The 13,497-nt window shown below is 37.7% G+C and overlaps 1 protein-coding gene across 1 annotated transcript; it reads right to left on the minus strand.

Annotated features, from left to right (window-relative positions):
• Positions 1-2,603: 2,603 nt before the first annotated feature.
• On the minus strand, positions 2,604-7,026 carry tlx1 (T cell leukemia homeobox 1). Its single transcript, XM_077495671.1, is given in 4 exon segments — positions 2,604-2,669; positions 2,672-2,816; positions 5,304-5,505; positions 6,606-7,026. Coding segments are annotated over 4 exon segments (834 nt in total).
• Positions 7,027-13,497: the final 6,471 nt, after the last annotated feature.

Consider the following 13,497-nt stretch of genomic DNA (forward strand, 5'->3'; position numbering starts at 1 on the left):
CAGCTTTTTTCAGGGGCTTTCGATCTTTTACTGCACCACTGGTGAACCGGAACCATCCTGAGTACCCAAACCACAACCCAAAGTGAGAAATATGTTATGAATCATAAATCTAGAGCCATTTTATCCGTAAGTCTGGGCATAGTGGACCTCTACTCGCAGAATCGAAAGCAAAAAGAGTCACTCGCCTGTCAATGGTGATTCCAAGATAAGATTTTTTGAAAGTAAATATTTGCAGCTGGAAAAACAAACCGTAAAGCGAGACATCTGTTACCAATAGCTATCAGTCTTTTCTCCCTTCTGTGTCCGGACAATTACACAATTGTTGTTGTTGTTGTGACACTTTGTCGCACGAACAACGTCACGGTCGTCATCTTTTTGCGACGGAAGATTACGACCTTATTGTAGTGTATTATATCACCACAAGAGAGCGACAAAACTCTTCCCTCGTACCCAACAGTTTGCAGGCCCTAAACTATTTTATTAGTTACGTGAATCTTTGCACCGCTTCTCAGTTTTACAACAACAACAACAACAACAATAATAATAATAATAATAATAATAATAATGATGATAACCTGAGATTAGCTGGCAACCAGTTCAGGGTGTACTCCGCTAATAATAATAATAATAATAATAATAATAATAATAATAATAATAATAATAATAATAATAATCTGAGATTGGCTGGCAACCAGTTCAGGGTGTACTCCGCCTATTGCCCGAAGCCAGCTGGATAGGCTCCAGCACCCCCGCGACCCTTGTGAGTAGTAAGCGGTTAATAAAATGAAGGAATGGATAATAATAATAATAATAATAATAATAATAATAATAATAATAATAATAATAATAATAATAATAATAATAATAATAATAATAGTAATAATAATTGTAAGTCTATTTCCTACTTATTACAACATATATTTGGCAATTTATCAAAACTAATAAATCAGCAAAGGGGGGGAAAAAACATTAAATCAATATGATTTAATAGAACAGTTTAATATATGTACAGACCAATCGTGATATAGGCCTATATTCACCTTTTTTTTTTTTGTTGTAATCAATACTTTTAATTTGTGTCCTTTAAAAGTAGCCTATTGTCTTTTTTTTTTTTTATTACACGCCAATAGAAATACTGCATTCAAATGATTTATAAATATAATTTGAGTTCGGTTTATTTCCTCAGTTTTTTTTTCACCGAGTAGAAAATATAAACACATTGTGTTGTACTTAAAAATGTAGGCACGAGGAAAAGATAAGCAACGATTTGCTTTTTAGAGAGGTGTATTTCTCTCATCTTGGGGGGGAGAGAGAGAGAGAGAGAGAGAGAGAGAGAGAGAGAGAGAGAGAGAGAGAGAGAGAGAGAGAGAGAGAGAGAGAGAGAGAGAGAGAGAGAGAGAGAGAGAGATATTCCAAGTCTGTCTTGAAAGGTGGGTGAATTCTTTCACATTCAAGAAAGTGGTCCTGGGAAATGTCACATCACACTGCACACTAACATATCTCTTCCATAAATTGCAATATTCCATTGAGATTTTGATCCATCAGCAATTCACCATACATGATGCAACATCTTAAATATGCAATCCCATCTTGTTAAAATATACGAAATTGATACAATTTAAATTTACAAGCAGTTGGACTGAAATGTTTCAAGCAATTTGCACATTCGTTTTGATGAGCCAGAAAAGCGGCCATGTTTAAAAAAAAAAAAAAAAAGAAAAGAAAAGAAAAGAAAGAAAGATGAGAGAGAGAGAGAGAGAGAGAGAGAGAGAGAGAGAGAGAGAGAGAGAGAGAGAGAGAACAAAAAATGGCGGCTGGACCGGTTACACGCAAAGAACATTTTAAAACTATTTTAAAAATCCTCTACAACGTGAAAAATGTTTAGCAGAACCTCTGCACAATTCCCACGGTTATTGCAGTTGTCTTATTGATCAGCATCGAATATTTTGTGAAGTGAAATCGCAAACGTGAATGTAATTTGTATATACACACAAAACTTTTTGTTAGAAATGCAGGGTAACTGCCAATACACAAAATTCATTTGCAGTCAAGTAAAATAATAAGACAGCATAATTCAGCGGCGTGGCTTTGCAAAAAATAAAAATAAAAAATCAGCACCGCAACAAACGTGATTAGGGCTTTATCAAGTAGTCCGCATGGATTTACAAGTGAAAGCCTTTAACAAATATTCATATAAAAGTGAATCCACATATGAATGAAAATACTTTCTGGTGGTTTATGTTTACGATATAAGTCTATATGTTTCTTATTAACATGATGCTTGTTAACCTGTTGGCCCAGGTGTAATATGTTAAAATAGCCATCATCCACAACAATTCCAATGACTGCGACAAAAAGCTGTTCATGACATTTGAAATCCATTACGATATAGGCTATAGCTCAACGCGCCTTTCAATTTTTATTTTTTTCCACGACGGATGGATTATCGGGGCTTGTACAGAGAACCCCATCCAGAGGCACACTCAGAAAATGGAAGGAGATAACGCGCAGCTGCAGGGACAGAAAAAAATGGAGATAAAACAGTTTCCAGCCTGACAGCCTGCAAGTCACTGCACGGGCTCTTCCAAAAACATTTTGGCCCCCTACTCGCAGGTCGATACGCTGCTGATCTTGGCGGTGTTCTCAGTCCAAGGTTGCAGGTTTCTGCAGGGGCGAACAAAGAGCTGTTCTGCAGGCACAGCGGGTCCGGTGTCACCGGCTGGTTGATGGACTTTTGGAAGGCCTCCTGCTGCAGTTGCATGAGAATCCGGTTGGCTTGCTGTCTCTCCGCCTCTCTCTCCTCCGCTGTCTGCCGCCTGCACGTCCAATCAACACGCACAGCAAAGATAAAAAATAAATAAAACGTTAATTTGTTTGTAAATAGCTTTTTGCTCTCGTGAATTTTATATGGCTTACACAATACATTCTATTTTCCCTCTCATTTTTTTCCCCGTAGGCCTATTTATTGGTGGTGTGTTTAAAAATAAAGGACTCGAATATCAAATGCAACAATAACATACTACTATACTACTACTACTCCTACTACTACTACTACTACTACTACTACTACTACTACTACTACTACTACTACTACTACTAATAATAATAATAATAATGATGATGATGTAGACCATTGGCCATTACCAAAATATGTTTTGCTGCTTCTTTTCAAATCCCAACATTCCAGTTGTAACATAGTCCTACTGGCATCTTGAAAGGTGTTTAATATGTTTTGGTTTTATACATTGGAATTAAATTATGACAAATTCGATTATTTTGAATGAGGGTGTGAGTATTTTCCTGGTTTTAGTTTGTATGCGCACCGTTCGCTCTACTTTTAAGAAAGGGATCTGGATTTTTCCATATTATCGTCCCATTAAAAACAGAGAAGAGAGTCCACACAATTATGGTGTTTCAAAATATTATAATGATCATTTTTATGTAAACAACGAGAGATTAAAACAAAGACACTTATAGTCAAGATGTCAAACGATTACATAAAATCACATCTTAGAATTTTTGATTAATTTTAATTAAATAATTAATGAATCGCTTAATTAAAGAGGCTTATTTTATCAACATTTTTGCCGGCCAAATTTAAAGAGCACCTCTAATTATTTATGAGGACATCTTTAAAAAAATGTATCCGCTGCACACGCTCATCCTCCACTTTTTCTAATTAGTTAATTTCTTGAATATTTTAAAATGGGGGAAAAAATGACCCCCAATAATTTGCCATAAACAAATATTCTGAATGTCATACACAAACATTTTTTTCAAATGATTTACTTTAATGCATGGATATGTTTATTGCTTAAACACAACCTGTGCTACCTTTAACGCATAACGCAACCATCCACACTGTAAAAATTGATTGGTAAAAAAAAAAAAAAAAAAAAAAAAAAAAAAAAAAAATTATAAAAAATATATATATATATATATATATATATATATATAATATATAATATATATATATATATATATATATATATATATATATATAATATATATATATATATATATATATATACCAGTCAGGTTAAGCTCATTTTGGCTTTATTAACCAATAGATTGGTTAGACATTGACCATTCCGGGTATACCAATTTTATTGTTTAGCCAAACAACCAATGAAATTGGTTACAATAGAAAGTAAGTCTGGATATCACTTGGAAATATGTTTATTGCATCAATTTACTGTATTCTAAATGTATTTATTAATTATTAAATGATTACAATATATAAAAATAAAGTGTTTAAAATTGAAATGAGTATCTAGATAGATCATTAGGCATGACCAGCTCTGTGACATATAGTGGTATCTGCCCTGCATGACACTGGGAGGTTGTGGCTTCAATCCTTGGCTGGGTCATACCAAAGACTATCAAAATGGCACCCATTTGCCTCCCTCTTTGATACTCAACATTAAGGGTTGGAACTTGGAATTGGGGGGTTAGATCACCAAATGATTTCTGAACGTGGCCCCTCCTGTTGCTCACCGCTCCCTGGATGGGTCAAATACGGAGAATGAACTTGTGTGACAATCAGTGGTCCTTTCACCCTCTAACACAGATTGCATGATCTCTGGTCAGAATAACGAATTTGTATCGGTTGGCCCAATTACCAATATATATTGGTTGAAAACAGCGACCATTCTAGTTGTTTTAACCAAAGGATCTGCCGGACACATAACAACCAGCCAACCAGTCAAATTTGACCAATCTGTTTTTAGAGTGCACTGTCAGCTAAAGGATCATGGGCGGTCAAAATGAATATATGCTTAATCTGCGTGACATGATTAATTGATTAACATGATTAATTGAGCGATGAAAAAGTTGTACCTGCCAAATTTGGTTTGATTTCAATGAAATCCCTTATGACGATAATAGCAAGCTGTTGCACTCTGATGTCCCATTGAACTTTATACGCCATTCCATTATTTAAGTGCTTATGGATCTTATTAACGTCCCACTCAACTAGATCCTTCTGTATAGCCTATAGCTCCTTACTTAGTGATTTTGCATGCAGGTGAGAAGTGCTTTGATTGACTTTTTCTCTTGTTGTCTGAATTATTATTTTTAAAACGTGTTGAATTGACAGCCACAAAAACTCTTTCAAAATCGGGTACCGTTTTCACGCCTAGAATTTCTATTTAAATTGCCTATCTAATAAGAACAATTAAAAACAATGGTAATAATCGAGTGGTAGGCCTTACACAGCGAAAGTGAGGTAATAGCCTATATCGGTACTTGAATAATTCGATATTTCCGTGAAACAAAATGATGGGTGAAAATGAATGCTTCACCTCCATTTGGTGCGTCTGTTTTGAAACCAGGTTTTGACCTGCGCGTCGGTCATTTTGAGGGCTTTGGCAAGCGTTGCTCGCTCTGCAGACGCCAGATACTTCTGGCGGTGGAAGCGCTTCTCCAGCTCGCAGATCTGCAGTCGAGTGAAAGACGTCCGCGGCTTCTTCTTCTTCGGCGGCGTCCGGTTCTGGTAGGGGTGTCCTACGCGACGTGTTACAGTGAGGGGTGAGAGAGACACTGGACGGACCGAAACAACAAGAACAAGACAGGAAAACAGAGTGAAAGATAATACAGTAATGACGATGATATTATTGTACATTAGAGGACAGTCTCTTGTAAAACCTTGCACAGAGAGAAAATGCACATCATGCTCCGCATTTTTTAATGCACATGTTTTAATTGACGCTGTCAGAAAAGTATTAATTAAACACCTTAAATGCCATGCTGTGTGTTTTTTTTAAATAATAACAATAACAATAATAATAACAATAATAATAATAATAACAACAACAACAACAACAACAACAACAACAACAACAACGATAATAATAATAATAATAATAACAATAATTTGGGATGTCCTGATCCCGATCGCGTGATCGGAAACTGAGTCCCGATCAAGTCATTTTCAGCTGATCGGTATCGGGAGAAAATGATCGGGGTTTTCATTTTTGGCAATTTTGTTTTTATTATTATTATTATTATTATTATTATTATTATTATTATTATTATTATTATTATTATTATTTTAGAGCCTACAAAGCAATAAAATCATCCAGTAGTAAACATATTGCCAAACAAAATGTTATTTATTTTTATTTATTGTTTTGTGCACTTCTGATGGCACCCCCCAAAATTACTGGGATGGTTTTGTTCATATTAAAAAAAATAAAAATAAAATAAAAATAAAAAATGGAGGCACTTCCCCCCATCTTTAATACTTTGCCGAGGAATCGGATCGGCACTCGGTATTTGCAGATCCTCAAAATCAGGTGACTCGACTCTGACTCGCGTGCAAAAAAAAAAAAAATGTGATCGAGACATCCATAAATCAGCCAAGGTAAAATTGTGTTCCAATCGGGCTATCAATTAGCATAGGATTCATCAGTTAAGGAAATAAAACAAATTGTACACAACCAAATAAATATATTGTATGTATGAATTTGCATGCATGTACTTTTATAATGTCGTAACTCTGTTTCATTTTTGCACGTATTTTCAATGAAAAATTCCTTTCAAGTTGAAATATTATTTAGCGATGTCAACAACGCGCTATTCTATCCTATTTTATTGGTTCCTACCTGTGAATCTGTCTTTAGTGTATCGTCTGTTGCTTTCCATCCAGGGGAAGGTGAGCGCGCTTATGTTGCCGATGCTGCCGGTTACCGGCGGCATACAAGAGTTCCCGCCGCTCACCGGTCTGTGCGCAGGCACGCGAATGACCCCGGCGGGATTAGGCCCGCTCACATTGACCCCCACGTTCATGTGATAAGACCCGCCAAGTGACGCGCCGTTGCAGTTATAGCCACCGTTCGCGCACGCGAAGCCGTTGTTGGCGTTACAGTTGTAAACCGGGTGTCCGTAATCCGGCTCGTGCATCCTCGTACTCAGCATGCAGCTCTGCTCCACGGTGCTGAGAATCTGGTCGATCCCGAAACTGATAGACTCCTGCGCGTGCGTGTGTTGCTGTAGATGCGCCCCCACTAGTCCCATGTGATCCATGGCCTCCACGCATCCGCGTGGCGAACACGCGTTGATCCGACCGGTCTCCAAAAAGTGAGCCCAAGGCTTCCTCTCCGGCCGTTATCAAGTGGGGCGCACGTGTATGCAACATCCAGACGGGCTTCTGCATACGACCGCAAGTCACCCCCCCCCCCCCCACCCACCACCACCCCTTTCCCAGCTCATCCTCTCCCCCCTCGGAGCTGCTCGGAGACATCAATCAAGATAGCAAAAGCGTGTGCGTGTGTTGTTTTAACCAATTTCTCTTCCGACAGAACTACCATGCTTGAGAAGTACAAACAACACAACTCAATTTACATTGCTCTTATGAAACACATTTAACAACCGAGACGCGTTACATTTATGAAAACAAAATACCCAAACTCCATCCATCACTTTTCTTTTGAATCGCAGGTGAGCTTGAGCCTGCCAGTTGACTTTAGGCCTGAAGCAGGTTACAACCTGGACTTTTAGCCAGCCAATCACCATGCACACATAGATACAGACCCGTCACCAGAAAGAAATTGTAGGGGGGACATTACCTTTTTTGGGGGGGGGGCACACTTTATCAACCTAAATCTAATGTTCATCAGGTTGAACAGCGGCATTGTGACACCTGCAAAAGTGTTCAGAAATATTTTCTGGCACTTAAAAGCGGCAGTTCGTTCTGAAATCTAAAAGACAAACTGAAAAAAAAATGTGTAGTTCATTTTGCATTTATTCAAATCCAAAGTTAATTTGAAACAAATCCACTCTTCACTTCTGTAAACAACTATGTCCGAATGAATGACTGCAACCCAGCCCCTTCTATCTGGAATTGGCTAGCAGTTGCCTTCATTTGCGTGTTGGATTAGGACTGTACGATATGGACAAAATTTCCTTTCATTTTTGCCAGACATCTCTATTCTTTGATCTTTGACTCAGCATGAGACTTCACATCATTTTACTTTTTTTTATGGTGCCTTCTGTATTTTGTGTTATTTTATTTCTATATTTGTACAGATTTTTTTTTTTTTGTATTTTATTTGCGTGTATACTTATCTACTTATATTTATTCTAATTAATTTTATTTAGTGTTATTTTATTTCACTTGTGTCTACTAAAAGACTAATTTCTATTCCATGCACAGCACTTTGTATGCAGCAATGGCTGTTTTAAAGTGATTTAGAAATAAGGTTGAGTTATGTCGATGATATACAGAAACAACATATGGGTTCAGTAAAAAAACTAAGCAGAATATCAATCCAAAAGGATGTGTAAAGTGCTGTTTTTTTTAATTAGAACTTAGTGACAGTCATCAACATGAACAAACTTGGCAATAAAAAAGAGAATTCAACTCACATTGTACTGCAACTGCTTTAGTGATAAATAATTTTATGCTCCTTAGTTGTTGTTGTGTATGTGTGACTGCTTGGGTCTGTTAACAGCATACTGTGTATTGCTACAATTCATCCGTGCTGTGTGGCTTGACTAATTAAAATAAAAGTTTGACACTCACTTGTAAACGTAACCAGTGGACTCAGGATTCCCATTGATGTCAACTGTGTCATCCTGGATCAAGGTTTGGCATTTGGTGGCTTCCATTAAAGCGGCACGACGTGCTCACTGCTCAGTCTTTGTCCCAGCGCCAGCCGGCAAATGCGCACTATCTACCCGGAAGTAGATTTGGCTAAGGCACGTCTGCAGAGCGCGCGTCTCCCCCCACCCCACCCCACCCCTCCTGATCTTGATTGTCATTGGCTCACTTAGTTGTCAATCACAGTCAAGCTTGAAAGGAGGTATGTGGTTGGCTGGCACGCCATGCTTTACTTAAAACAGAAGGCGCAAGTTTACGTGACTGATAGGACGAATAGTTGGTGAGTCATCTTGCTAGGGCGGGCACGGCTGACTGAGAGGGCGGGCACGGACCCCCAAGGCCCGCCCATGGCGACGGGTCCGCATAGATAAACAACCTTTCACACCTGTGGACAATTTAGAATATGTTGAATAAACAAAACATGAATGTCTTGGAATTTTGTGGGAATCTGAGCACAATTTCCTAAACCGCTTATCATTTTCAGGGTCATGGGAAGCTAATGCCTATCCCAGCTGGCATCAGCTGAAAGGACTACACCCAAGCCTGGTTGCCAGTCAATTAAAGGGATACTTTACTTATTTAGCCATTTTTGGCAGTCAAACATGAATATTTTGCCTATAATAAATGTGATACATTCATTATTTTTCACGTACAATTAGTACCTTTAAAAACACATTTTGTAACTTGCTGTCGACTGAAAATGATATCACAAGGGCTCAGGTAACAAATCACAGCTCAGCTTATGAATGTCACATGACCAAACCTTGAAAACAGGTGAGCTGTGATTTGTTACCTGAGCCCTTGTGATATCATTTTCAGTCGACAGCAAGTTACAAAATGTGTTTTTAAAGGTACTAATTGTACGTGAAAAATAATCAAAGTATCAAATTAATTATAAACAAAATATTAACTTTTTTATTGCTATAATGGGCTGAATAAGTGAAATATCCCTTTAACCTTTTTGCTACAGATAAATCGTTCATCTATATAGCGACAGCAACAATTAAACACTCTTTCCTTTTGCTTGGTGAATTTGTGAGGTTTGTATGCAAAATATGTGCTCAATAATAATAATCATCATCATCTTTACATATTTCTTTTGATTATTATTATTATTCTAAGATGTTACTGAATTGATGTACCAGGGACAAATCCAACAATATGAAGTCCTGGAAAATGAGTGATGTTTATGAGATCATGCTCTATTAATAATTCATGTTCAGAGGGGTGGCATTGATATGAACATCGATGTTTTTTTCTTTTGTTTTTTGTTTTTTAAATGTGTCACAGAGGGAGCAGATTTGTATTGGATGCTGGAATGTTTTTTATTTCATGGAATCTTTGCAGACCTAAAACCAACCAAGAGAGAAACAATACTCATACATTACTAAGTGTTGTATTAATATTCATGAGTGGAGCACATGCAATGATGAATTGTGCCTTTGGATTCAATTGATATTCATTGTAACAAAAATAATGGCTGTTTAATTAGAGCGCATAAAAAACTAGTATTATTTGGAATTTGGAGATGTGCCAATAACTTGAAGAAACAAACCAACTCCATAACAACTGTAGTACATAAAAAATAAAAGTCACCCATTGATCTTCTCTCCCACTACCAGCCACTGGGAATTAATTACTTCACACAGGGCATTAGATTATTAATATTTCATCTGTTTTAATGGCACTCATTGGTCAAGTGACCACCATCAAATTTTAATGCGAGCATTGCTACGATGCAGACCGTAATGGCGATTAGGGAGGATAGTGGCAAAAACAATGAAATGCTATGCAGGGGTGGCTTGCTTTTTACAAACCCATTAGACACACAATTCTGTGTAGAGCACACTATGATACGATACATATCCAGTCTCACACATAGTGTACATTTCTCTTTGCCACATATTCTGATTTACTAAATTACTGTTAATAATGTACATAATTTCTACTGCTTATTTTTTAAGGGTCTAATTTTGTAGACAGTGCATATCTGCACCATGGTGCAAATTGCAATGTTTTATGCTATGTGCCGTTGTGGGAGGGAACGTAGCTGACTCACAGCCAATCGAAGCAGCTCTCCTTATGACGCCGTTTAAATTCAGCAGAGGGAAGTGCACGTCATAGAGGGAGGTGCACGTGCAGGTTCATGTGGAATGACTCATTGGAGTCCATGCAAGAGATTGGCTCGCACAAAGTGCACTTACGACTAATGGAACCGCACTTGGGGATGATGTAGTTCATAGGGATGTAACGATATCTAAACATCACAATACGATATTATTAGTGTTGTTCCGATACCGTTTTTTGGCCCCCGATACCGATTCCGACACCCAGCTTTGCAGTATTGGCCGATACCATACCGATACTTAAGGTTTTTTTTCCTCAACATGAAAGAGCTGTCCTGCCATTGGTTCAGAGCATTCAAGGGCCAATAGGATATCTTAGATTGGCATGCAATGAACATGTCACATATCAGTGAATGTCGTACACGAACAAGACGCTGCATCCAAAGTCCTATAGTAGGGTTGGAATTAATGGTATCGGCATGTTCCTTGTGAGTACTCACCGATACCGATAGAACTGTTTTAATGCAGTGTCGGCGCCTCTGCCGATACCAGTATCGGTATCGGAACAACACTAGATATTATCACGATATGAAGGTCACGATACAATAATTATCACGATATCGTGCGGAGGTTGGGGATACAAAAAAGGTCACAATATTGTCAGAAAAATGAGCTCATACTAAAAAAAAAAAAAAACAATATTGTTGCTTTTGTACATTACAACAATGCTTTATAAACAACCTACAATTTCTAATAACACTTAATATTGAGGCACTTAATTGCGAATGCAAGCACACATTGAGTTCCTCCACATATTGACTCGATTTATATGACATAAGGGCCAAAACATGCATTGTGAAAGCTAAATTGCACAAAAAATAGCCACCAGAGGGTGCTAGAACTGCACAAATGGAAATCAACTTTTTTTTTTTTTTTTAACAGATGTGCTGCTATTAATACCGTGACATGACGCCGACGATATATTGATTGTGGCAGTTTTAATATCGCAGTATCACAATATTGCCCTTATCGTTACATCTCTCGTAGTCCACCGTACATGTGACGTGGGCAATTGGAGACCACCTTCTACCTCTGATCACACATTCTGAAGTTTATGTAGAATTACCAGACCATTCGACTCATTTCAAATGTCTTTTGAAAAGTGCTTAAAAAAAATCTAATTATTTGATATAAAGCATTTTTCTAAATTAGTCAAAACCGTTACTTTGCTTAGTAATGAATTACTTTCATTATGAAGTAATTCAATTCCTAACTCAGTTACTTTTTTTAAGCAAGTAATGAGTAACTATAACTAATTACTTTTATAAAGTAACGTTTCAGATACTGGGACCTAACATGAAAATGAATTTGTGCTCATTTTTACGCTAAGAGGTGCCCGTCTACAAAAATAGGACACATATCTGTCAATTTGGTGGCAAAATTCAGTCTAAATTTACACCAGGTCTAAATACTTACACAGCTGGTCTAACGAGAATCTGGCGAATTTGATCGGGGCACAGGCAGACAGATTCTGATCTCCACGGACATGTGGGATGGATGTATTCCATTTATAAATATGTGAACAATGGCCATCAAATTACCCTTCGATTCGTTCTGTTTTTTAAACATCCCACTGTTCAGCACAGTAGAATGGTACACAAACGATTCAGGTGGTGCGAGTGGAGTCCTAGTTTCCATTTCATGACGCAGATGTGCTTCAGCAATGTTGAGAATCTAGTGTGCGATTCGCGACGACATTTAAGGAATGACTGGCATCGAATGAAGTTGTCTGTGACCACTCCTACAGCAGCACAACTCTCTGTCTGGCAGATTTACCAGCCTGTGCTTGTCTGACATATTACAAACCTTAAATCGCTTCTTTTCAGAAATTAGAGTAACTGAAGTAAATAAATAGGCCTACATGCAAGCATGGGAAGAACATACAGTAAAAAAGAGCCAGCTTTTGAGTCAAGATTCAAACTCAGAACAATCTGACTGTGAGGCAGATGTGGTTATCACATTCACCACTGCGCTTCCCTTTTTGGCAACAGCCAGATGGCTTTTCGTTTTATCACACTTTTATTATTTTTTTTAATGCAATTCACCAGACCAGATACTGTTACAACAATTATGCAACCAAAAAAAAAAAAAAAAAAAGTGATTACGACTAAACTTTGTAGAAGCAAAGGTTAGCTGGGAAGTTACCTCCAGTTACCTGCGATCCTAATGAGGTCAGTCAGGTTCTTTCAAAAATTATTCTAAATTATTCTATTTGTTGTGTACAGTATGTTTAGTGTTTACTAATAGCCAATAGATTTGAGATAATTGTCTATTATTGTATAGACGCTTTCATGGCCTACGTCACGATGACATCACGGTATTTACTGGAGGCAAAAACAACCGCTGGAGGCAACGAAGTGCAGCGAGAAGTAAACAACGCTGGTTGTCTGTAGAAAATGTCATCTTGTGTTTTTGGTTGCCAGAACCGTGGACAAACAAAAACTTGAAATTCTATCGCATCCCAGCCTCTGCCAGTCAGAGTAATCACAGACGGCTGTGGTTAAATGTGATTAGGCGAAAGGACTGGACTGTCTGAGACTATCATCAACAATGCTCGTATTTGCAGCGCACACTTCATATCAGGTAAGATTTAACTATCAGCTTCAGCCTGGCAATGATATGGGCTAGACTTAGTTGTGATCGAAATTACTTAAGTTAGTCATTATTTGTGGGATTCTTTTTACATGCACGGACTTACCAAAAGTCCGTGTTTACATGCTACATGCGCGAATGCTAACCCTTAGCTAACCAAACGTTAGCTGTATGTTT

Source organism: Festucalex cinctus, chromosome 14 (genome assembly GCF_051991245.1).
Source record: "Festucalex cinctus isolate MCC-2025b chromosome 14, RoL_Fcin_1.0, whole genome shotgun sequence".
Lineage (NCBI taxonomy): Eukaryota > Metazoa > Chordata > Actinopteri > Syngnathiformes > Syngnathidae > Festucalex > Festucalex cinctus.